The 26,952-nt window shown below is 41.2% G+C and overlaps 1 protein-coding gene across 1 annotated transcript in view; it reads right to left on the bottom strand.

The window, feature by feature from the left end:
* FAM13C (family with sequence similarity 13 member C) overlaps positions 1 to 26,952 on the bottom strand; it is a 114,476-nt gene that overhangs the window by 26,360 nt on the left and 61,164 nt on the right. The window contains exons 9-13 of the mRNA XM_079312563.1: positions 19,166 to 19,204; positions 14,348 to 14,404; positions 12,478 to 12,676; positions 7,859 to 7,980; positions 1,941 to 2,004 (exon numbers count right to left, since the gene is read on the bottom strand). Of these exons, the coding sequence (XP_079168689.1) occupies positions 1,941 to 2,004; positions 7,859 to 7,980; positions 12,478 to 12,676; positions 14,348 to 14,404; positions 19,166 to 19,204 (481 nt within the window). The remainder of the gene's footprint in view (positions 1 to 1,940; positions 2,005 to 7,858; positions 7,981 to 12,477; positions 12,677 to 14,347; positions 14,405 to 19,165; positions 19,205 to 26,952) is intronic.

Raw genomic sequence — 26,952 nt, 5'->3', positions numbered from 1 at the left:
CACCCTGACCCACACACGGTGCTCCTGGATGGAAAGATTGCCTGCAGCCTGTCCCTGGGCCTGCTCCTGTGCCTCCCAGACTGGAAGGTAGCTATTCTATTATTTCCAGTTTATTGATGGATTTACTGGATTTAATAAATCAGCTGGGGCAGAGAAGGAGTGTAATCCAAGCTTTCAGCATTTAGTAGCCTTTGAAGTGCTTCATATTGGAAAGAAACTGAGCAAATTTCAACCTGTTCTGTTTTTTCACTCTAAGGAAACAAAAGTTTTTATATGCCACACTGGAACATCTTTTTAATCTGAGAGTTCAGGTTAAAATAAGAAAGGCACATTTTATGTGAACATAAATAAATCTCTGCTGTGTCCATTAAGGCAATATTTGTGCCTTGAGGCATATGACATTTTGAATTCAGAACTTCCTTTATGGGGGACAAACAAGCAACAGTAAGATGGAACAAGATATGCCCTGGGTCTGCATAATGCCACGGATGAGCAGTGAAGAGAGGCACCATTTTCTCTACTCCAGCATCAGAATTTATTTTCTTATGGCACAGGTTAGCAATAGACCTGAAACACAAAAAAACCCCTAAGATTTCACAAAAGAAAGCACCAGGTAACCCTTGCTCATTCCTCATTGGTTATTAACAATTTGGTCTAATTTCCAATCTAACCATTGGTTTTTATCTTTTACACTGACCTATTTATTACAATATTTTTTCTTAGCCTTTAAGGAATCCCTTGCATGGATTTTAAGCCGAAGCTTCAGTGGCTGTTTGCATTGGGGTTTCTCAAAAGAAACAATAGCTTCATGATTTCTCCCAGGGCCTGAGGTGGTTTGACAGAGGCTGAGTGTACTCCCTCCCCTTGGTCACTGAATGCTCCCTGCTCATCAGCAGTGAGATTTTCTACAGTGAGCTGCACAACAGTGACATAAAATGCAGAGGAAACAATTCACTGCAAGGAGAAGATTAAGTCTGAATTCCTTTTAAAGGACACATCTTGGTCTTCCCTTAATGAAAGTCAGGCATCTATTAATAGACATAGATGTTCTCTGGCACATTATGGAAAACAAAGCTTTCTTTTCTAGTTTTTCAGGCTCTCTTCTCCCAGTGCCTCTGTGCTGTGCCTACACAAAAACCCAGCTGCTCTCTGTGTAAGTCCCGTGTCCTCCGCTGTCCTTGCAGTGTGAGTGGGCTCTGTGCTGGGGTGCAGCTCCCCAGGTTTGGGGAGATGCTCTGTAGGGTTTCCAGCCTTGCATAACTGCAGAGCTTGGCTTTACCCCCCTGCCCCTCCCAGGATATTGCTGACTGCGAGGACCTCGCCCAGACTCATCCATTGTTCGACAGGATCACACAAACAGCTTTTTGTGCTTCACTCACACTGTGCTCCTGGCATAATCCCTGTGAGAGCAGCTTGTTTCAAGTGTTACTAGTGTTATTTGGCTTTCCTTGCTTGCCCTCTTCAGCTGTCCCCACCTTCCATCTTACAACCAGAGCACCTTTTAGTCTCCACTGCACTGTTCATAGTTTATTTATGCAGGATGTAGCAAGCTTGAGAATTCCTTATTTTTAAAGAAAACATATTTAACAGATGAACCATTTTGGGCTGTAATACGAGGAAAAAAACAAACATTCTTGAAAGATGTCACTTCACTCAGTCAATATTGAGTGTTTGATTATTTTCTTAGTGTAAAAAAAAAAGCAACGTAAAATTGGCTTTAAAAAATTTAAAATCTCTTGCTTCTATATTTTAAATCATTTTAGCAGTCTCACACCACACTTTTAAGCTTTTCTCCAAAAACACGACTACAATGATCCTTTGAAAAGCTAACCTAGGATTATTAAGCAATCGCATTATTCCAAGACCTCAAAATTAATAAAAAAACCAAAATATCTACTCAAAATCTATTACATTGTGTTTCAACTTTTGGTTGCACTTACCTCATTTAAGTTGTTTAATTGACCAGTTGTGTCTTTTGGTGAAATGCTCGTGTTCTGATCTATTCTACAAAACAAAATTTTAAAAGATCATTCAATAGATTGCATATCTGTGCTGCAAATATCTCAAACTTTTCATCATGTGCATATATAATTTATAAATTACAGAATAAATTTGTTTTATTTTAAAAATTGCATTTCTATGGAAGTAACCCAACACGATGCCCAGATTCCTTTGCACAAAATAATTCATGTTTTTCTGGGCTCAGAGTTATCCCAGCAAACAGCTGTAAAACCTCTAGAGACCTCAAACCAGAGCAGAGAGATGCAGAGATGATTGTTGTAGTTCTTCCTGGATTTTTGAGGCATTTAAGGACTGAAATGATGGCTGTGCCACTTCTCTTACCTAACCAGACACATCAGATAGCTACACCAGGGTGAACCACTGGGCTCCAAACAGGATCCAAGATGTGCAATTCCCACAGGAACAGAAATGAGTCATGAGAACAGCAAAAGGACTAATTTAATACCAAAGAGTGAAATATTTGTAGTTTGATTTAATAACACATAAGGAGGCAGCTGCAAGGCTACAAACAGCTGAAGAACTAATTCACTAATGGAGAAAAAATATTTAGGGTGATTTATGGCATTGAACTAGAGCTAGACATGAAGGATTAAAACAACATATGCCACATGTTTACGCTTCTGGTACTCATTTGGGTGACTCCTTTCAGGGTGTATAACAGAGGAAATGGGAACTCTCCTTAATAAAACAGAGACAAAACATTTTTTTTTTTTAAATATTAAAAAAAAATAGTAAAGGCTAGCAGCACTTCTTACAGGAACTGTACAAAGTTCCACACAATTCACAGCTGTATCACTCATGAGTCTTGCACTCTGGAGAGTAAAAGGTAAAAGGTTTACAGCAGCCATGAAGGTTACACCTCTCTCATTCAGGCTGATGTTCCTGCCAGCTGCTATAGGATGCCTTTAATCTTTCATTTTACTGTTGCTTTCACACTAGAAATACTGGAGCAAAATGCTCTTATTTATGCATTCTTTGGATTCTGGAGATACTGAAATCATTAAGGTGAGTAATTATTTTTTTGTGACGAGCATTGACATTTTCAGTCTCATGGGTGCTGAGCTGATCTTAATCTACACAGGGAATTTTGGGGTGTGTTTTTTTCATTTTCACCAAGATTAATTGCTCTGCTAGGCAAATGTAGGTTTTCTGATTGTCACCAGGCAACACAGGGCTTACAATTTAATAACTACAGTTTGGATCCTACTCTCATTAAAAGTCAATCACATAATATCCATTAACTTCAAAAGCAGCAGGAACAAGCCCTAATTTTCCATCTGTGCTGAGTACATTAAAATTATTTCAAGCCTTAGCTGAAATTTTGAATAATTGCAGGCACCCTTATTTTGTATAATTTACATCCTGAAAAATAATGAAAATTAAATTTTCTCTGTGGCTACTCCTCAAATACATGTCTCTCACCCTCCTTTATAGACTCTGGCTTTGGCAGAATTATCTTTTTCTCCATGACAGAGATGGCAAAGATGCAATAAGTAATATGTACATTGGATGCTTGTGGATACAACAGCAACAACAAAATCTGAATTCTAATTATCATAACAGACTTCAAGGGGAGATAAATTTGCATGAGCACTGTGCTCTTTGAAAAACAGACCAGAACATGTGAATTTTTGAACTATGCATAATATCACTTTTAAACCTGCATAAAATTCAAATAAAACCACATAATTTTAAAAGCTGGGGAAAATGTGTGAAGATAACCTAAGCAAATTCCCACCACATTTCTTCTGTGAAACTCAGAGCATTAGGTTTTGTGACTTGCAAATGTCACTCCAGTCCAACTGGAATCACCCAAACCCCATCCCCAGGCTATTTATGTATTTATGCACTACAATGCCACAGGTGTGAGGTGTCTTGGCATTGGGGATGCCAGGGTAAGTCCTGCCCATCAACCTCCCAATATTCTCTGGGATGCACTCCTTTTCCAGAGTCACCTTCAGTCTATCCTGGCCCAGCTCCCCTCCCCTGTGTCCAGTCCAGGAGCCAGTTCCACCCTTCCCACCACGAGGGTGACCCAGCAGGTTAACATCAATGGAAGTCTCAGTTCCCTGTCAGGATCTGACTCAGCCTGTCCACAGTTACAGCAGAGTTCACAGAATGGCAGAACACACAATCAGCATGTCTCAGCACCTGGAAAACAGAAGACTGAGACCCTCCCAGATGGCAAAAAAACCATTATGAAATCCAAACAATCTCAACATGGGGCTGCAGGTAGATGCTTCAGAAGCACACCCATGGCTCCTTAGAAACAATGCAGAACTGCAACAGACTTTGGGGTGAACATAAAGTGCACACCTGCAAAAAAAGAAAAATCCATCTGGAAGGGCCCAAGTGCACTCCCTGGGCAGTCCCTGAGTGCTGGAACAGGAGCTCAAGCAGAGGGCCAGTATAGCAGGGCCTGTCTCATTAGTCCCAGCCCTTATGTAACCCAGCCAGAACTTGTTATTCTACTAGGAGCAGCTTCATACTCAGCAGGCATGGTCCTTAGTGGCACTGCAGCAAGAGCTGTTTTTGTCTTCCTCCTCTATCCTTTCCCCATCCCCCCTTTTACTTTTTTTTCTTTAATTGCATTGCAACCCAAAAACTTGCTGAGAGACTTTTCCATGCCTTGGCACAAGAAGAACCACTGAAAACATAAACACTGGTACTTTAATACCAACATCTCTGAAGAAACTGCTCTTAGGAACCAGTCAATCATTTCCCAACTTTATCCCTGCTCACCTGGCTGCCTGTGCAGGTGAGGAAATGCAGCCCCTCAGGCTCTGTCTCAGCCATGCAGGTGTGCACAGGGACATCAGCACTTCTGCAACTTCCCTGCTGCCTCCCACCCATCTCTGAGGGTCAGCCCAGGGCTACCAGCATTTCCACTTCTGCAGAACAATCCTAGGTCTGACAGCAACCCCCACCCTGCAGCCTCTGCCAAAAACAGAGTTATAGAATCACAGAATAGGGACCAGTCCTGGGACCAGATAAGTCCTGTTAAATGAAACCACTTCATTCCCAATTTATTTGGGGAATGGTGAAGAGGGGGAACTTTCAGGAATTTTTCCTTTGGCAGAAAACTTCATCCCAAACTGTAGTTCTGAATTCCACACTGGCTTGACATGCAGCCTTTGCTGAAGCATTGACCTTCCCACTGCCACAGAGAGCTCTGTTTCAGCCTCTCCCTGTAACAGGCATCTGACACAAGCACCAGGCTCTGCCCAGGTAACTGCACACAGCCTGCAGCCCACTCCAGGTTTGCTGATTGCCTTTGAGAAGGCAAGTGACAGGAGCAGCTGTTTGTAATCACGTGTATTGTTCCATGCTGGCTTTTCTAGTCTCTGTTAAAAAAAAAAAAAAAAAAAAAAAAAAAAAAAGGCAATTCCTTTATTTGTTCCCAGGACCTGATTATAACTTTTATCTACCTTCTCTCAAGGTATAGATTATATTGCACTCATATCCAAAGCCAGCTACACATAATGACCAGAGCAATATTCAGTGCAATCACTGACAGTAGTATTAGAAATTCACCTTCTGGAAAAAAAAAAAAACATGTAAAGGTTTCCTTCCATACAGATGGTGTTTCATCTACTAAAGTGATGCTAATATTCAGAAATCATACATGACAAACACTACTTGAGATTGAAATCCTTGCTTCACAGGTCAGATACAATTTAGCCAAAAACAAGATACTATTCCCTTATTCTCTGGCTGCAAATCTCTTCAAGTCTACTCTTCCATTTCCCTCAAACCCCACAAAATTTTTCCTTTATTGTTTCAGTGGTTACCATAAAATGAAAATACCCTCTCAAAGAAACAATACACACTTCTAAGTCATAATTCTGTGGATTGTTGCTCTTACATGGCCTGGTTTGTTCTTCTCTGTCACACATTTGTTTATGAACATCCCTTGTTAGAATATCCTAAACTTAGATTTTTCTGCTTAATGGGAACTGCACTGAAAAGTCTTTTGTAGCTCAACGGTCTTTAATCCATATTTAGACAAATTTAAATGATCTGACAAGTTTTTAGCTGCCTCACACCAGAACAGATTTCTTATCTCTGTAGAGTTCAGAGGTATTTAGACTTTAATCCCAATGACACTAATGGCAGAGCCATAGCCCACCACAACAATTAAGTTAAAGCAGAAGTAGCAACAGGATACACTAGAAACAATCAACCTTGATCCATCATTTGAGACAGAAATAAATACTTATTCTCCTATGGTCCCCCTACATGTGATATATGGAGACAGGTGTATAGGGACACCCCTGCAGCAGTGTGTCCCTCTCCTCTCCTGAATAGTAATTCCTGTACCATTATTTAACAGATTTAGCCCTTGTGAATAGGAGGCTTTCCAAGGAGCTATGGTGGTGTTAAACAAGAATAAATAGCACAGTGGAAAATGGTTTAATACCAGACAGAATAAAAAGGCCAAACTGATGGACAGGGGAACTTTGCTGCAGTTGTTTTTTATTAATGCACACTTCAGTCTGGTTCCTATCTTTAAAGTCCATGAGTCTTTCATCACATTCCTTTCAAAAATAACCAGTTATTTTATTATCTACCCATTCACAAACATTCCACCAGCTGAGCCACTGGGTAGGTCTGTCTGATACCACACTCAGTAAGCTCCTCTTTACATGAAGTCCACGAGGTTCTTTCCTTGCATAAGGAATGGCAGAAAAAGAGAAGGCAGGATTCCTAATTAGAAACACTTCCTGAGATGCAGCATTTCAATTGCACATACAGGCATTGGAGGGCAAAAGCACTTTATTGTCCAAGCTAATTAAATGCTTTTTCATTCTGCTAAACCTTCCTTTGAGTGCACAAATTAAGGCCATTTACAATGTAGCCTCCTAAAAGCTGTGGAGAAGGCATCCAGCCCATGTCACATAAAGCACCAAAGTGCCATTGGATGGCAGCTATCACTGCTGTCCTGCTCCTGACTGCAAACAAACCTTGAGCCAGTGAGCTCTAGCTGTCAACCAGCTGTGCCCTGAGCCACTGAGCATCACTGGGATGTGCTGCTGCTGCTCAGACCCTCCAAAGGGAGCCAGAGACTGCCACAGAGCACCAAGGCTATCCTGCACATCAAGACAAAGAGCAGAGACCTGGCTCACCTGACAAAAAGTCTGTGCACAGAAAAGCAGAACCAATCCAGCACCTGAACATGGGAAATGCATAAAGCAGTGCCTCCAGATTTAGTAAGGATTAAATCTTATCCCTAGGACACACCTTCACTGGTCAGTTGGGTGATTTGAAACCCCATTTTTAGCCTTTTGCTAAAATGGATGGAAGTAGAAACTGTGACTTCCAATACTTACCAGAGCTGAGTCACTTCATCACCAGCTGAGTTACCTTCCACCAAGAGCTGGTTAATGCCAGACCTGAACACATGGTGCCCTTCCAGCTCCAGAACAAGCACAGTGGCCACAGCACCCAGAGTCTAAACTGTACATAAATACCCTTGCTCTAATCAGCTGGGAAGGTTCCCATTCCTATTCCTCAGAGAAAGAGATTCAATTCCCCAGTTCAGCATTGGGGAGAAAAGAAGCAGAGAAGTATTTTTGAAACTTGGCCAAGAGGAACTGAAGTTTCTAAACTAAGGATGTTCTTTCTGCTTCAGATATAAGGGATTTAAAGAATGATGAAATTTGCATTCTTATCTTTATCCCTTTTGCTTTCTCCAAAGAGTCCTAGATGTATAAATATAGAATGCACTGCCAACAAGAGCCAGGCATCTGAATGTTTTATGCAGAAGGCAGCAAATGAACTAGCCTTTCCTGCAGCTAATCAGAAGTGAAATGTGCTGTGTTATCCCAAGCCTTACCTTGGCTGGAATCTCACGACTGCTTCCTGGCATTTCAAAGCCACGTTCTGTGCATAGTTATTAGCTGAGGATCCCTCCTTCCCCTGCCACTCTGAGAGGCCTGGCAATGCACACTCCAGCTCCTGCACAAAGAGAAAAAAAAAAAGAAAGGCTGAATGCACCCTGTCAGTACCAATCCAATCTTAGCTAAATATTTTGCTTCAGGAAAAAATTGCTCCATGAGACCAGATGCTGGTTGAGAATCTTAGTTATATTTTGGTATTAATCTGGAAATAACTTGAGAACACAGAAGTTAAAAGGCTCTAAACAAAGTAGTATGGTATTTCACTGGAAAACAGCTTCTGAAACCAAAGCAGACTGTAAGTTTTTTGTTTATTACTTAAATAATAGATGTCAGCTTCAGAGATAAGAAGTTCCATACAAAGAATTAATTTGAAATTATTTACTCACACGTCAGTAAGATTTTATTACTTGAGCATCATCAAAAAAAAAAATCTGGCTGACAAGGCAGGTGCAGTTAACTTAAATAAGGTATGTAGAATTTAACTGTTTGCTTCTTTCCCTTTCCTAGCATATGTGTAGCTTTATGAATAAAGTATTACTCTGGGAGGAAGAAAAGGCAGTGAAGGGGAAAGTCACATCCCCCAGTCTGCTACATAGAAAATAAAAAAGGTAATTTAGTCCAAAAAAGGAGTAAAAGAACAGGAATGAGAAAACTATCCATTTAACTCCAATCTTTTGAAAACCAGTTGTAGGGCTGTGAAAAGATGTATTCAGCCCATCCTAATTTCCTTAGCTATGAAATGGGTTGTAGTATTTCCTTTGCATTGCAATGAAATAAGTTAATGAAGATACTTGAAAATGCAATAATCAAAGTGGGACTTTTTTCCTACCTCTTTATTAGCTTTTGTATTCCAATATTTTAATCTAATAGTGTACAAAATTAAAATGTGTTCTGCAAAGCAGCAGAACTCTTTTCCCTGCTAAAGCAATGTACCTGGCTTTGCTCCAGTTTCAAAGCTTGGTTGGATGCATGGAAATCAAAAGTTTGGATAGGACCCTTCAGATGGGAATCTACAAGGCAGAGAGAACACAGCAGCTCCAGGTGCTTTCAGCTGGATGGAGTAGAAAGCTGAGGACAAGAGCACATGCTGGGAGTACACCCTTGCTTGCAGGCTTGGTGCTTGAGGACTTGGGTGGCTTTTGCTTGTTTCTGGATTTTTTTTTTTTTCCTCTTTTTATATCTTTGTTACTGCCCATAAATCACGTAATTAGGGTGTTAACAAGTAGCACCAGGGAAATACCCTTGATGGAATCTGTTACTGAAGAGCAGTGAAATCCTGATGTGTCACAGGCATCTCCAGCAGAGCCCCATCTTCTACTGCATATTTGTTTCTTTCTCACTAGAGAGTGACTTCTACCATGAAGTTGCATCATAATAAACATAAACAGAGCGTACCCAGAAACTGAAGCAAAACTTGCAGACAGCCTGATGTGTTCTTGCAGCTGATGTGGCAACATCAACTCTGGCTTTTTGATTACTATGCACTTCAAATAACAATTTTAATGTCAAACTATTGGAAGCTCTTTGACATCCGAGCAATTTGCACACTTCATTTATACTCAAAATACAAAACTTAACTCAGCAATTTTCAGCATTCTCATCTCTAGGCACTGATTGTCAAGCTACCATTTCATTTTTATAGCCATTTACCGTGATAATCAGACTTTGAAACTGAACTTTTACTGTCTCTGCCTATTAGCCAGGAAGTTCAGTGTCATTTTGTAAATATTACCCAGTATCAACAGAGAATTTGAGGATGACTCACTCAAGAATCCATACTCATAACTGTGCACCAAAGGTGAGTGACAGGAGAAAGAACTGGGCAAGGAAAGCAGGCTTTCTATTCCTCCCCATCTGTTCTCACACCGACTCCCTGGAGTATGTTCTGGGCATATGCTTCCTCACCTCTTGAAGTCAAATAAATCCAAATTAATTTGATTTCCTATAGATGAGTGTTGCAGATGGCAGATGGAACCATGGGAAAGATGAAACCAAATAGCTGGAGCACAGCAGTGCAGTTGCATTCCAGCAGCCTCCTCTCTTCCCATACTCTGGAAAGGTTACAGCTGCCTCCAGAGCCAGCTCCTGCCCCCAGGGAAATAACTGCAGGCAATATGCAAAGTACAGCTTTACCCTGGTGACATTTTGTCATCTGCTAAGTGGTCAAGTGAAGTCACCTGATGCTGCTCTTTTATTACACTTGGGTTTTTTAATCATCAGTGTAAATCTAATAACCTTTTCTTCTTGAAGACCAAAGGCATATGACCACAGGGCTACACTTATGCCAAAAATATCAGAGGCACAGGAATCACACTTCAGCTGAGAGCTTTGTGAAGCTCCAAATCCACAAGCTGGCCATCTTTCCTCTACTTGGTCACAGCTGCCCATTCCCTCTCAGTGACTTTTCTACAATGGAAACTCCTTGGATTCTCACAACTGCAAAGGCACACAAAAATGGTTCCCATCCAAACAGACTTTAATCCTTCCAACACACACAGCAAACTTATTGATCTCCCAATAGCCTCTTCTAATTTTAAAAGGACAATTCTCTGTAAAAGCAACTCGTGGGCTTATAACACATAAGAGTGAATAGCAGAGTTCCTTGGCTTGTCAGAGCAACACCTTTAACAGAGATTGTGTCACTGCTCTGGTGTCACTGCTTCTGGTGCCATGGAGAAGTCAGGTTGGGGAAGTGAGCTGAAAAAGCACTCAGTCAATAACCTCAGGAAAACAAGGATGAACAGTTTAATCATGATGTGCAGTGCATCCTGCTTTTCCTTCATAAATGCATGTGCTCAGAAAGTGCTGTTTGTCATCTGCTTGGAAATGCATCCCTTACCCCATCCAGTGGCTTGGTGGCAAGGGGTTTCACCAAAGAAGGTTCATGCAGTTACAGAATTTCATCACTTCTGTCTTTTCTAATTCAAGCCCTTGAGTCATGTAAAAATTATCTGCCTGGCACTGTTTTTCCTTCCAGAGGCTACATACTTAAGTTGCACTGGTATTTTATGGCAGTCTAATTATGTACACAAAAAGTTTCCCTTGAAAGAATTTTGCCATTTCCATTTAACCCCTTAGGGCCATGTAAAATGCCACAGAGCAGCAAATCTATGCTGTGTTGGCTTTCATTGGGTGAGAGGTACAGGCAGGACACACACAGGGTGCTGGGAAGAGGCTGAAAAAGCAACAGATGAGCTATAAGACAGATCCTGCCCCATTTACTTCTTCATGACTTCTTCCTGATCTGCCTTCACCTGCTCTTCACAGGGCAAAATTCCCATCATTTTTCTGTTCTCTGATAAACATGCACACCTCATCTCCCTGCAGGTTAAATAATATTTCGTAGTAACACAGCAAAGTTGCAAAAACAACAACAACAACAACAAAAAAAAACATTAAAAAACCCTAACCAGTTATTGATTTATTTCTGGATTAGCTCCAGAAGAACAGGCAGGAAGCTTAGGGCAAGAGTTTGACATTGATATTCCAAAAGAAATTGTGATAATACCACTTGCCATTTGCTTTTAATTTTCATTCTGGGATTCAAAAGGACAGTCCTCACTTAGAAGGTAAGGCATTCTGTCTAAAATGATGAAATCCCATTCTAAACTTGGTCAAAAATAATTTCTAGCCTATGATAGGCTTGAAGCACTTCAGAAAGAGCTCTGAAGCCCACACACAAGAAGGAAGAAGAGACAAAAAATAGCCAAATACATTGTGCAGCAAAGAATAGATGGAAATACAGACATCTGTATTTGTGTATGCACAATTTTATGTAAACACTGACATCTGTATGTGCAGATGTTAGGCCTTGTGCTACTGCAGACCAACAAATCTACCAACATTAATCCTAACGGTCTTGGATATGAGAATATTTCCAGCTGAGGACTTTAGTCTGCACCAGAGCTCTACCCCTTACACTGCATATCCAACATGACTTGGGAAGAACAGAGGCATTTTCAGCAGCTGCTGAGAGGTGGAATTCTACAGTCAACAAAGTAAATGCATCTGCATAGAGAGCAGCAGATATTTCCTCATTTCTTGTCTTCCTTAAGACCATTTACAAAATTTACAGTTCTGCTCCCTCCAGCTCAGCCTAGGAACATGGTGGGGGTAGCCCTGCTACCACTATGCTACTGCACTGGTATGGACTTACTATTTAAATATGAGAAAGACAGAAATTAAGATGAAGGAAAACCATTAAGTCTCTCTATTTGCTGCCAAAATACGAGCATAAGAGATCCTTGATCTAATAAAACAGAAACTAATCAAGTGCTGCAGCTACCTAGTTTTTGTGTTTGGTGCAAGGAAACACAGAAAAACAAAGTAAAAATATTTGCACATATTCAGCTATGCTCTCCACTCACTTCTGAAAGCAGTTGCAGCACAACTCTCTCTGCAATTTCCCAGCTGAAAGAAACTGCTGTTACAGGAGAGTTGCAGACTGCAAGTCCCTGGAAATCAGGGTAGATTATTGTGGGGTGTCAAATCACACCATTAATTACCAGGGAGCCCTCTTAGCATTTCAAAAGTTTCTTAAAATTTAATTCTTTACCTGACTTTCCTCGTGGCTTTTTCCATTTTCTATCTTTGTAATGGGCTTAGGTTTCCTCAGCTTTAAGTTGCCCATTTCAGGCTTTAGAGTGCAGTCAATTACAAGCTGCTGCTTGTGCTGCTGAGTGTCGTGCAAAGGCAGCTGCCTTTCCTCTAAGACAGCAGAGTTGTCCGGGTAATTTTCTTTGTTATCATCGTCTCTGTAAGAAAATAAAATTGAAAAGCATCAGGCAGGATTTCAGACACCTGTCAAAACATTATGAAGGAAGAAGAGCAACAAGTCCTTAGCTATTTATGGCATATTGCTTTTACTAAGTTTAGTGATCTACATATCAGTAATGGATCTAAACTACTGTTAGCATTATTACACACTCAACTGTGGAGCTACTGGAATGTTAGCTTTAGAGGCACTCTTGGCCCTTCAGGCCTACAGTTCACATTTCCCAAATAAATCTGAAACTGTCCTTTTCATGCAGAAGACTTTTCTCACCCAATGATTCACAGTAAGCTATAACCTCACAAAAACATCATCACAGACAATAATTCATCTCTCCAATGCACTTCCCTTCTGACAGTCTCTGGCTTTGAGGGTCAAAAGGGCACACAAAGGGAAGGAGGGAGCCACTCAAAGTAAGGTCTGAACAGCCAGAGAAGTGTTTGGAGAAAGCATCCTCCTGGCACACCTGGTGCCTTGAACAGACACTTGTGGGTGCTTGATCTGGGACAGGCATTTTCAATCCCCACACAGACTACAATGTGCAAACTCTCCCCAAGGAGACTTTGCAAGTGTCATCCACCCCCAGCCACTCCAGCCTCAGCCTGGTCTCGTGCCTCCCACTGGGAGCATCTCTGGAAGATGTGGTGCTGCAGTGCAGAAGGCAAGGCTGCCTGAGGAGCTGCCAGCCTGAGCTGGGCAGCATTGCTGCTCCAAATCCCTGCCTGTAGCAAGGTTTCCAGGTGGGATTTCACATGTTAGCTTCAGCTGGTAGCATCCTGATGGTTATCTGGGAGATGACCTCTCTTCTGGTGTGAAACCTCCATAGCTGAGGGAGTCAAGGGCTAATGAATTAAATCCCCTGAGATTTTTCTTCTTTTTTTTTTTTTTTTTTTTTTTTTTTTTTTTCAGAAAGGGTAACTTGCTAGTTCAATGTTTTCTCCTACGGATTTTGAGCTGCCAAACTCACTCTCCATCTGTGGCCCATCAGCTTCCAGATGGAGGCTTGCAGGGTGCCTGTGGAGTTGAACACTATTGCTGCCCATGCCTTCTGCAAGTGTACTCCAAGGCACTTGTTATAGTCACAGCTTTATAGCCCATAGGCACACCAACAATGGGCACAAGTGTTGCTAATTTTAAGATATCCTATGATTTTAAAATCTTCTTGAAAGGTTAAATTGCATACCCTACTACCAGTATGTACTGACACGACCATGAGAGAGGCATGCCTCAAGAATACTTCAGTTAAATTGCAATTTGAAGAATTTTTTTTTTTCCAGACACACTCAGCAATGAGCATATCCTTGCACAGTTGCAAAACTCTGCTTTCTACTGCTTTGCACCAGCTGCTGTACAGTAAAATTCAGTGTATAAGCACCACAGCTGAGTGTGAATAACAGGAGTATGATGTGAAGTTAAGACTAGACACCATAATATATTTACTTACACAATAACAACAGCAATTAATATTCATATTGATCACACAAAATACACTTGATAAATATGTATTTCCCAGAAAACTAACAGCTTTTGCAAGTAATACCCCAGAAATTCTGCATTCCCTTGAGAATAAAGGTTTCTCTCTAATGGTTTAACAGAAACAGTCACAGCTTCATTTGCTGCCAATAGATTTCAGACAAAGTTTACAGGAGAGTACCTGGGGCTGGAACTGCCTGCTTGATCTTCATGCACAGAGTCTGAATACCCGTCACACCTTGAAAATGAATACAAGATAATTACTGATTTTCTGCCAGCTGCAGAAAATTAGCTTTTAATAGCATTAAAGTGCAGCTCAAACTATAAACACATTTCTTCCTCTCTTCATACTTTATTAGGGTCATTTAATGTCATAGCTGCTCCATGATAGTCCAAATCTCAGAGGAAGAAGAGGATTTGAGATGTTAAGTGTGCACAATTTGGCATATCATTTTCAGACAAATGGAAATAATTAGAAGGAATTCAGATGTTACCATAAAAAACACAGAAAAATTACAAGAAATTCTATATTCTAATTGCTTACAGTATATTTCCCATTAACCTCAAAAATAATTAGATACAGCCAAGGATGTTTTTCTATCAAACTACAAAAATATTAGCTATGATAGAGCAGTCACCCTTTGTGCAGCAGGAAAAAAAAAAAACAAGTAAATTATGACATGAGAGTTAGTCTCAAAAAGTGAACTAGCAGTACTTTTTAAGATGCCTGAACAACCACAATCAATCACTTTCTTTAAGTTACAAACAAAAGTATTGTCCTAAGGCTGCCTAAAGTCTGGATAAAAATGCTAAACCACAACCACTGAGAGCTGAACGTGACACTGTGGCTGCATGGCTGAACTTTGCAGGATGATTTAACCTGAAAAGCCCACGAGCAGTCTTTCTTCAAATAAACATGCATCCATAAGCATGCACTCCTAAAATATGCAAACACCGATCTTGGTATTGCTGGGGTAAAGTCAGAGCCCTCTCCTCACCCTCAGTTCATACTCACAGGACACAGACACTAAGGAGACCTGGATTCCTTGAAGTTTCCTGGCAGAGGAATCTCTTCATTATGGGGGAAGCAGCCTGTACTTTTGCTGACTTGTTAAATTTTGAGAAGAACTGCCCCACTTAGAAGAGAGTACACTAAGTGACACATTCATAGCTCTGCATTGCAATTTGATGGCAAGGGTTTTAATATATTCCTCTTCCCCACCAGTCTTCTGCTGGTGTCTATATCAAAAGTCAGACTGCAGCAGAAAATATTTAAAGGGCCACTCAAGTGTTTACACTTCCTGAATACATCAGCATGTGCATGAAAGCATTTGCTGCTCACAACTGGAGCAGAGAACTGCAGTGGCAGATAGCCCTAATCACACAATATCCCTGCAATGAGTGCAGCTTTCCCCACGAGGCAAAGTGGGATGATGGGTGGAAGACCTTTGATGTGCAAAATGGAAAAATATTCACTGTAGAAGTCTGGTCGCCTCTGGATGCCAGTCACAGCTTCCCCTCTGGGCTATACCTGACTGCCTCACAGCAAACAGCAAAGGGTGGGCACAGGACACACTGGGGGTTTGAGTGAGGAAGCCCAGTGTGAAAGGAGCCAGGAACCTGGCCATAGAACTAGAAGGAATATCTCAGAGGGACAAAACAACAGAAAGAAAATGCATTGTGAGGAGACAGTGCCAAACTCAGAGGTGGATGGGCAGAGTTCCCAGCACAGACACAGGAGAAGGAGGAGGTGCCACCGGGTGGGGTGTGCACCATGGGCCAAACCACAACCAGCAAAGTCCAGAATCCCCTAAAGGGACAAACTCTCCCTCCTGGGTGTGCCTCAGAGAGAGGAGGTGGGAGGAACCAGCTCTGCCACCTGTTTTGCTCTCCCCTCCTCTCCTCTCACTGGGCTGCTTCCACTCCTGAAAGTCTACTCTCTGGAGGGACAAGGGATGGCTGAGCACAAGCCCAGTGGCCAAGCCAAGCCCAGTTAAGGAGCACTTTCCTTAACCGGGAGAACTGAACTGGCTGTAAGGAGATGGTCTCAAGAGACAGAGGTCCTAACTCAGCATCCAGCAACAGACAGAAGTCATAAAACAAGACACAGCTTATAAACAATGTGTGACAAAATGTATTTAAGTAACTGGATGGCAATAGATAGGAAAGATAAGCAGGAATGAGTCAGATAATAAAATGACCATCATGAAATTTATAAGATCCTGAGGAGATTCAGAAGCAACATACTTTAAAATTTCCAACAGAAATTTTTGTCTGTGCAATAATAAATAACAAGAGCTCACTCACACAAGATAGTCCCTGAGGCTAGGACATAGCAAGACCTTTAAGAAGATGAATTTGTGATTTAAATCTAACATTAAGGCATGGAGGGTTTTTATATTGATTTCTTATAGAAATGAGTCTTCTGTGTTCATGCCACCTGTCTGCACATATCAAAACAAACATGCACACCTTCCTTTCCTCTCACCAGTAATTTGTAAGTCTTGTTGTCTACCTTCAGCTATATTTAATAGATAGAGTGACATTCAAGAGTTTGGTAAGTTTTTTGATAGTTTGTGGCCATGCAGCAGAGAGACTTTACACCAACCAAAAAACTGCATCAGCATCTTCCTCAGTCCTAAAGCACCAGAGAATATGCCACAACAACTTCAGGTCAGAAATCCAAATGGTTTAAGGCTGACATTAGGAAGCAGCTGTCTCTTAACAAAACCAGTGATGTGAATCCTCTCTCTTCAGTGCCCAATCCAGCTACTGACTGATGGATATCTCTTAAAAATAAGTACATCAATTTTTGATCTTAGGGCATGGGCTAGAGTCAGGTCAGAGATGGGATCCCAGCCTGGATGAGTGTTGCTCAGACTCTGGATAGTGTTGTCTCTGTGTTTCTTCCAGGGTCTTTGTGTTAATGTGACCAGATTCTTTAACTTTTTTCCATTTTCACCTTTCCACAGGAGCCATTTCAGAGCAGAGTGAAAGCTGCTCCCTTTTGTTGGCTTGACCTTCCAGATGCCCACGTGAACAGCTCCCAAACCAGGCTGTGCATGGCTTGCTGTGAGCTCTGCACCCCCAGGCACTGGCTTTATCAGGAGAAATGTTCCTGAAAGTGCTGTACCACTGCCTTTATACCATTCAAAAAGCCCTGGCTTTGCCTTTGTCACAAATAAAGACAGAGATTCTTAAATGAGGATGTTTAGATTTGCATGGCAATCTCTTTCTTTCTTCTGTCAAATAAAAGGAAATCTATTTTCATCTGTTTTCAGAATGGTCAACACAAACAACAAGTGCTGAAATTGGTAAGAATTGTGTACCCTCAGCAGCTCTCAAAAGCAGGTGGTTTCGAGACTTAGGGAGAAGATGAAAAAAGAGACTTAGGGAAGGCAGCTCTGGAAACCAAGTTTGTTCAATCAGACAATGCTTTTCAGACATCATTGCTCACTCACTTAGTTTTCTAAAAGCACTTTTCTACCCCTTTGTTTGGAAATATAAGATAAAATATGAAATCCCACAAACAAGAGCCAATAGCAGCTGAAATGAGGGAGAACCAATCGCTCTCCATCTCCCCAGGGGCAGGGTTGGCACCACATTTGCAGCTTTTATACCCTCCTGGCTTTAATATGAAGCCACAGAGAAAAGCCATCACCTTCAGGTCCCAGAAACCTCATAGGTGAGGCAGGCCTAGGAACTGCTCCAGAGGAATCTCTGCAGTGGAAACAGTGGATGTACTTAGGGACAGAGAAAAGGGGAGAAGACAAAAATAATGAAAAATATATTATCTCTAATCTGGCTATTTTTCTGTGCAGGGGGAGCTACCTGTAATCTTACAGACCACAATTCATCACTTAACTGGAACAGAGGAAATGAAAACAGACACACAAGCAAACAAAAAACCCTCCATTATTTATAAGCTTCAGTTCAATCTTTCCATATCTGCCCCAGTCACACAAAAAGTGTGGCTAAATTTAAATATTAAATAAAGGAAAGGAAATATAAGAAAATAAAGAAAAACAATATATGAGAGCAAAATTCTTTAGATCCTTTTGCAATATTACTTTTCTTGTAGAGGTTATGACAACACTTAGGGCTGGCTCAGATGATTACTTGGCCTGCTTTCAGAATGTCCCCTGTCCCCAAAACACTCAGCAAACAGCTCACTGTCCTGCTGGGATGTTTTAGATTATTAGCATTTTAGCACTTGAAAATTCACCTAACACACAAACAAATCCATACATAATTTTCCTCCTGAACAACAGTTTGGCTCCTTACTGCTGCAGAATCTTCCCCAAAAGCTTTTGAAACAATCAAAAGCATGCAAAATTAAAATGCACAGAACACCAATGTTGAAGTTGTTTAGACTAAAATGAGACAAAGACTGTTTCATTTGCAATAGTTCCTAGAGGGTTTGGCTAACTTTCTAATGTCCTCCCTTGTTCTGTTGTCTGTAAAATAAGAAAATTCAACATATACATCCTTATGATTCTGACATACACAAAAGGCCATCTAAGGAGTTAATGGAATTGATAACAAAGAAATGATGGTTTTGGTACTTGGCCTATCTAAATGATGTATAGGGATTCTTCAAAATATTTCATAATGATTTTTTTTCCTAACAGTGCTTGTGATAAGTACAGATCGTGTGTCCTTAGAAAACAGACATGCTTGTGTTTGACAGAAAAGAGCAACATTTTGACAGGAGGTTTATCCGACACTGAAAATCATGCACTTAAACACGTGTGATGTATAGCCAGCATATATTCTCCCCCCCCAAAAAAAGTATTTCACTGCTAAATAGTCACAGAGCATTTAAAAGCAGCTGTTTTATGCAATCCTTCCCATACAGTCAATAATATATTTAGATTACAGAAAACTCAATCAAAATATAGCTTGGGACTTCTCACATACCACTTACAAATATTCTGTATGGTAACTAAACTCATCATTCTTGTTTAAAAATAAGGACATCTTTAAAGTGCTCACTTACTCTGCTAAAGCTGTCGTGTTGAAGGACTTGTCCTGAATGCTGAAACAGAAACAAGAAAACATCAGATAAATCAGCAAGGCAGGCAGGCTCCCTGTTTCCTCCTCAGTTGTAGGAACACATGCACAAACATGGCATTGCGAGGCACGTCTCTGTGCTCGCTCTGCATGCACGGCTCTACCTTGGGCTGCTCTGCACATGCTCATAATCAAGGAAACACGGGCATCAGTCCTACAACACTCACAAAGCCCCGCCAGCAGTGCCCAGAATTCAGGCAGGGGTGCAGGTAGACTGTCAGGCTCGGATCACGATCTTTTATAGCTGTTAATAAAGGCTCGGGTTTACAAACAAGTATTTGGCATTCTGCCCTTCAAATGTTTGCTCTGTGTAATTGGCTCATCTAATGCACATTTGGGTTTTTTTTTTTATTTAAATAGGGTTGCCCTATTTAAAACCTGGAGGTTTTCTTGTTTAGTGGTCTTTTACATGCTCAGATCATGGGCAAACTCCAAGGGATTTTATGAAAAAAAACCAAAAAACTGGCAGAATGGACAGTTCAAGTAGGAAAAGGTTATTAAGCTAACAGCAAGCAGTAGATGAAACCATTCCTGTGAAAGGAATAGGCTGCTGTGCTCCTTCAACAAAATGTTTCTGACCTGATGTAATACATTCAGCTGGGTCAGCTCAGGATATTGCAAACTGCTGGGTTTGAGGCAGTAGTGGAATTCCCCCTCGAAAAATAACCCCTCAAATCCAGTGAATACACTCTTGGATCATCCTGAAATCTTACAGCATAAAAAAAAAAAAAAAAAAAAAAAAAAGAAAGAAAAAAAACCCACCAGCAAACAATCTCTCTGCTCCATAGCAGAGACGGGATTTGTTGTTGCTGTTGTTTGGGCTGGGGAGAGAAAGCGATGCAGACAACGCCTTGGGAGCGCTCGTGTTTGTGACAAAGGCATCTCCGAGACGGCAGCATCCAGCCGGGATGGAGCAGGGATGGCGAGAGGCGCCTCCTCCTCCTCCTCCCGCCGCCGCTCCCGCAGCAGCAGCCTGTGCCCTGCGTGCTGCTGACACGCATCTCCAGGAATCACAGCCCTGGCAGTCGCTTTCCTTCCACCAGCAGCACTAACAATGCGTCGCATCTTGCCCTGTCCCCACACCCCCAACTCACGCACTGCCTGCTCTGTTCTCTCTTTGTTCATATATACAATGCGGATAATGGCATTTCTGATTATATCATAATATCACAGCCAGTCTGCAGGGACCTCTGCCCTTCAGAGAGCAGTTTTGAGAGAGAAGGATGAACAGAAAAGCTAAATTTAATGGTTAGTAATTAAATCCTGCCTTAATACTGAAATTTCAATTTTTTTTCTCCTCCTGTTTCCAGTTCTATTGTACTGACCGTGCAAATATAAATATCTTTATTGCCATTCTATTTGCAGAACAGCAGCTGAACAAAGGTATTCTTCTAGATGTGGGAAATGAAAGCTTAATTTACATACTCAAAACATAGACTGTCATTAAAAATAAGTGATATTATTTTATTTTATTATTTATTTATTTTTAAGGAATATATTCCAGGATGCTCAAGTGAATGCTTGACTCTTGATTTTGGGTGGTTAGGCTGGGTTCACACCTAGCACTTCAAGTGTGTAATGGAGGAATCACTACATTTTATCACAAATCACACTGGTAAGAATCACAGCTTGGCTGGGGCAGACTTTAAAGGACTGGATACCTACCCCTGCCCCTACAAGAAAGGCAGCTCTTACAAGCATGACCTCTCCATTCAGGGGTGCATAAATCAAGGTTAAGTTCTCTGGTAATTCATTCCCTGTGCAAACACACTGTGGGGCTTTGATGCTATTAGTGGGAAGATAACACGACTGAAGATCAGTTTGTAAAACAGGGATGCTTTGGACTGAGGCCAAGTTTAAAGCATCATCCCTTTTCTGTTTGTCTGGACTTTGGTGCTGAGCAGCTAAATCTCCTTTAAGGGAAGCACTTTACATTGCAGCTCACTCACAAACTTCCACTGGTTTAAAGATAGCACTTGATCAGTGTAAATGGAGAGTCTCTTCCTGTAAGGTTGTGGAACCATTCAACAAAATGAAATTTCCTAGTAATAACAAATGCACATAAGCAAAGGCCAGCCAAACTCAGGAACCTGTTTCAGAGCAATGCCCTGGTCAGGTAAATGGAGCCACCCTGCTCCTGGGGGACACAAGAGAGGAACTACAATACACTCACGACAACTTTTCTTCTTTTACCAGATGTAAATAATTTGTCTTTAGGGGCAAACACTCATTTCAACAATGTTGGCTGGGGCCCTATTGGCTGAGCCCAGCTCCTTCCACCTGCATCCCATTGATGTGCTCGGGGTGAGGCCAGAGCAGGCAAAGGGATGAGAGCCAAAGGTGCTTGAACCTGCATTGCTGCTTCCTTCTAAGTCCCAGGCATGTAGAAAACCTGAAACTGCTGTTGCCACCCTATTTTCAGTAATGGCATGCGAGCCAATTAGGGCTGTAATGCTCTAAACACCACTCTTTAACACACTGCAATTCTCAGTGCCAGATATATTTCATCACCACTTTCAGATGACATGCCAGGCCTCTCATCATCCTGAAGTCTCAATGAAAACAAAGCTACACCTATGTGTGAAGTAAGGTCTGAACTTCCCCACTGAATAACAGATAAGCTTTCAAGGACTTTTTATTTTGAATTCATCAGAGTACGTATTTCTGAAATTCTGAAAATAAAGGCTTTTAAATCACTTTTTCCTTATTTCATCTGAACAGTTTCAGTGATTCATATTTTTGCAAATCTTATGTCTAGGAAAAGACACCTTCTCTGCAGAAAAGCTTCTCATTTTATACCCAGTTTTTTTCTTACCCTCTTTTGCCAAGTGTTGGTCTAGCCAACATAAACAACACATGAAAGTCCTTAGCTGACAACAAAAATATCAGAGATCCCCCAAAGCAAACATCTACATAAATTTTGGAGATACTAAGATTCAAAACTATGTTGCTGTTCACTTCTGGAAGTTTGACTAATATATTGCCTATTTATGGCTGACAAATAGATTGGCATAGAAATTCCATTCTTTATTTGGTTTGTATCATCAGGAGAATCACTGCTAGGTCAGGAAGAAGAATGAAACAGGAATCACAGCATCCAGCTTGGTTTTGTATGAAGCAGAGACACATATTCAAAATAAATTATAACTTCATAAGCTCAGAACAGCATTAGCTGGCAGTGAGTGCCTTGCAAAGGCAATGTAAGCCTGCAAAAGGAGAGAGAGGCAGTGAAAGTGGGCAGAAATGGTTCTGGCAGAACAGAGAGGATAACAATCAAAATGTTGTAAAAAGGAATGAGGAATAGTGAAGCTCAGTTGTCTAAAAAGCCACACACCCCCCACACCCACGTCCCTGAAGGCTTTGTAGATCTTTGGGTTTAGCTGCAGAACAGAACCTTTGCCTCAATTTCCTGAATTTGTTCATCTCATCAAATTACTGTTTTATTTTAAGGGCATTTCTGACTCAGAAAAATGATGAGGCCTTTCAAACCTAACTACAGAAAAAAATGAAGAATTTGTACTGGGAAATAAACTGTATTTTAAAAGGGAAATTACACATTTACAAAGAACTCTAAACTCTCTAAGGTTCTGGGAAAGTTAGTATTTTGCATGTAATATCTACTAAACTCAGTGCAAGCCTATAGGGTGTGATTTGCATTTATTGCCTGACTATTTTCTTTATTATTATTTGTTATTCCACAGAGTCCAAAGTGCCTGTGCTGGAATTGCTGCACAAAGGCAATAATATTTCTCAGTGCAGTCAGGCCATACAAAGGAGCTGCCCTGGGCACCATGGAGAGACTTGAGAGGCACAGTGTGACACACACACTGCAGGATGAGCAGCCCAGGGCAACACCCTCCAGCTTGGAGAAAGAAGTTACTCATGTTCCACTACCCAAATAAAGGGAAACTTGGAATGATCTCTCCATTACTGTCTCTCTGGACGAAGTCAATTCATCCCTGCCAGACCCGGCTGAGCTCAAAAACTCATATAAATATTGAGCAAATTTGTTTTTCTTGGAGCATGTGTGCCCCTGCCAAGGAACAATACCCTGAAGTGCTCCAGCAGTCCTTCACCTCTACCATCTGTGCCAACAAGGAGCTGCACTGAGTCCCACCTGTTTGCATGCACAGCATTTGCTGCCACGAACAGAACACATGCAGCCCCACTGCTCTGAGGAGCAGATTAAATTTGCTTCTTTGGCAGGTCACACTGCTACTTCTGAGGCCACACTTCTGATTTTTCTTTAGGCAGTAAAGCAGTAACTCATTTCTGACTTTAGCAAGTCTGTTGTCTTCCCACACACAGGATTTTCTTGAAGGCTAAGGGCAGGAATCTTTCTGCAGAAAAATGTTAGCACTGTGGATTGCTCCAGTGCCTTGCCCTTTCTTCAAAAGGGATCCTGCAGGATACTTTTGCTATTTTCCAATCTGTAAGGCTTAAACCAAGGAGCTGCCATGTGAGAGAGGAGTCACATGCTCTCTCCTGTAGTGATAAATACTGAGTGCTACACGCTGTGGCTCAAAATATTCATGTGTTCACCAACTTGCTTTCTCGATGAGCAGCCTGCCTTTTTATGGGCAACATTCTCCAAGGCTTTAGAAAACATCTCAGGAGAAATAAAACTAAAATACAGCCATTACATGTAGGTTGGTGAGCATTCCATCCAGCTTCTACATCTTTGATTTTCTCTGTGACCTAATTAGGACATCATCTGAGACAGGAGAACCTGGGGAAGCAGTGCTCAGTTGATCTTGCAGTGTGCCCAAAATGAACTGATGGCTCATGCAGGAAGAGACTCCAGCTGAGCGTAGGTGCAGACACAGTTGTCATAATCCAGTCCAGGGAAATTCCATAAGGTGCCTTTCTGTTGGATTGGGTAAAACTTTGTGCACCTGCACAGACCTTCAGGGAGTGAATATATATATTTTCTGAAGATATTTCAGTGTGAAATCAGATTGCACATAATTCCTGGCCCAATCTTTTTAAGCAGCAGGCCCATGAATCCCATATACACTCTCATAGTACATCCAAGTTTGTACTGAGGGGGGCACATCTGCCCTGTAGTTCAAAAGGCACAGATCCCTGCTCTGTTAAAAGGAAAAAATGTCATGGGGCTACACAATTTTGTGCAGACTGTAGACCACTACAGTCCCATAACTTGATTACATTTCTGCAGCTCAGGTGCACATACCTGAGCAAGCACCACTGATGGGAGAGCTGCCACCAGCACAGGGAATTTCTGGGGCAGGGAGCTCACACCAAGTTCTGCTGGAAGGCTACACCACTCCTGGTGCCTGCTTAAACAGCAGCAGCTGATTGCATACAGCCTCTGGTCTGAGGAAGAGTGCTAAGCTGGGAATAAGAACCATGCCTTTAATTTTGTTATTAAAGAACAAGTTGTTTCATGAAGTCCCATCAGCTCTGTTGAAAATCTCTGTAGAGATGCCCAAGAGTCATTATCCAGCACCCACAGGGCTACATAATAAGCCCAGCTGTACCAGCCTAAGTGGTGCTACTGACTGAGCTACTACTCAGCTCAGTGATCCTCTGCAGACAATTTAATACCATCACAGATAACAAAACTATTTCCTGCAGGTTTATACCAAAAGCAGGCTAGACACAGCACTAACTCATAATGACTTTTTCCTCTCAATATTGCAAGATGAGGAAAGATACACACACATCTTTAATTTTTATGTTTATGTTCATTCCAAACATCTATTAATGGAATCATATACCTGAAAGTCTTCAGTATTTGGGTTTTTCCACATCTGCCTGTACTAGTGCACTCACCTATGAGGTACTTTGCAGATCTTGCCCACTCTCTTCCCTGTAACTAGCAGACCAGTGCATACTACCTTTCATCACCTGTAGCTTTATCTTCCCAGCAGCAGAGAAGCCAGAATGATATAAAACAAAATCAATACCAATCTAGAAGGCATGTATCAAAACCAACCTAAAGCAATTGCTGTCTAATTTCAGTTTATTCACAGTGACATATGGAAGCACCTCTTTAATTATCATTGTCAAAGAGTTTCATTATCAGCAATTATGTGTTTTCAGAGGACACTTGGCCTTCCCCCCAAGCATTGCTGACACTCACTGATCAGTCCCACTGATATCTGAGGGACAGGCCAGGTAACATACAAACAGATTTGCCAGGAATCCTCCCTAAGCCTCTTTCTAGTTTACAAAACCTGTAATTGGGTATTTCTTCCCTCTGACCACCAGCAGAAAACACCCACAGGCTGCTCTCAGAGGGCTGGGCAGCTGTACCAGGGGGTCATGCAAAGCTGTGCTAATTCCACCACCCAAGGATGGTGCCCACAGTAGTTATAGCCCAGTAGGAATAATCCCTGTGACCACATGTGCCTGAATTTTGGGTATGAGGACAGACTCTCCAAGCCCCTGAATATTTTCTTTATTTTCTTTCTCAAGAGCTTACTTCCTATTTTTTGTAGGACTGCAGGAAAATCTAATAAAGACAGAATATGAACTATTAATGTATTAACTAACTCAGGATAGAAAATTTAAAACTACACCATTTATATGACACTTATGCCACTTAACAACTACTTTATGCATTTAGATCACATTCAGAGAACTCTGAATAATCATTACTGTTTGTGTGACACCAGGAATGCTGACTAAAGTACAGAAAGAAAATAGCAATAAATGCAGTCACAAAAGCATAACCTGTAACTTAAGTCTCCTAATAATAAATAACCAGAACTACTTTTCTTTTGGAAACAAAAGGAAACACAGACAGTAACACATATATGCTTAACAGTGGATTTAGATTTAATCTGCATTACTCTACATCCTTGAAATGTCTGAAAATGTAAAGATAACATTCCTTCGTACATCAAAAAGAGGGGAAAGCAAGGAGTCTTGATTTGCACACATCACATACAGCTGCACATGGGATCCCACAGAGAGCTTTTTAAGCCCATTCACAGCAGTCAGTATCTATACATATAAATCTTGTTACTCTTTTGCCAAATGGAGCTGCTATGGTCAGAGAAGAAGTTGATGTCATTAAGTCAAAATTGATGTAATGTGTCTATTTATATGGTTTTTTCTGAACTTGCTACATGGATCAATAAATATAAACCCAAGACAGCTCCAACTTCTCACAGGCCCCTCTGGAGCACATTCTGAGCCATGGGAACAAATCCTACAAAGAACTGCATTTGATCAACTTATTCCTGGCTGACAATTCAGACATAGTATTTCTTCCCAGCCATCTTAATCTCACAGAAAGGAAAAGCTGTCCACATGTCAGAAAAGAAAATAATGTGGTAGACAAAAGAAAAAAAAATGACATTGGGGAATATAATAGGAAGGCACAGGCAAAATCCAGAATACATCCAGCAAACATAAGCAAGCAGACCCAATGTAAAACACAGTTATGGGCAGCCAAGGGAGGTCTTCTGGGCATTAACTCATCCATTTTTGTGGGGGTTTATAAAGCTCCAGTTGCTCATTCTCATTTCTGCCATGAAAAGTGTGTGGTAACAAATCCTACATTTTTTTTCCAAGTTGTTTTCTGAATTACTATTCAGTAAATGTATAGTCAGTGACCTCTGAAACCTACTGATTCAGGCCATTACCTTTTCTATATCATGATCCATTGACATCAGAAACATCTCATCAGTTATACCATATTCCCCTGCCCTTGTATTTCACCAAAATGCTGTGCATAAACCA

Source organism: Erithacus rubecula (assembly GCF_903797595.1).
Source record: "Erithacus rubecula genome assembly, chromosome: 9".
In the NCBI taxonomy this organism is placed as follows: domain Eukaryota; kingdom Metazoa; phylum Chordata; class Aves; order Passeriformes; family Muscicapidae; genus Erithacus; species Erithacus rubecula.
This window is presented reverse-complemented; position numbering and strand designations above follow the sequence as displayed.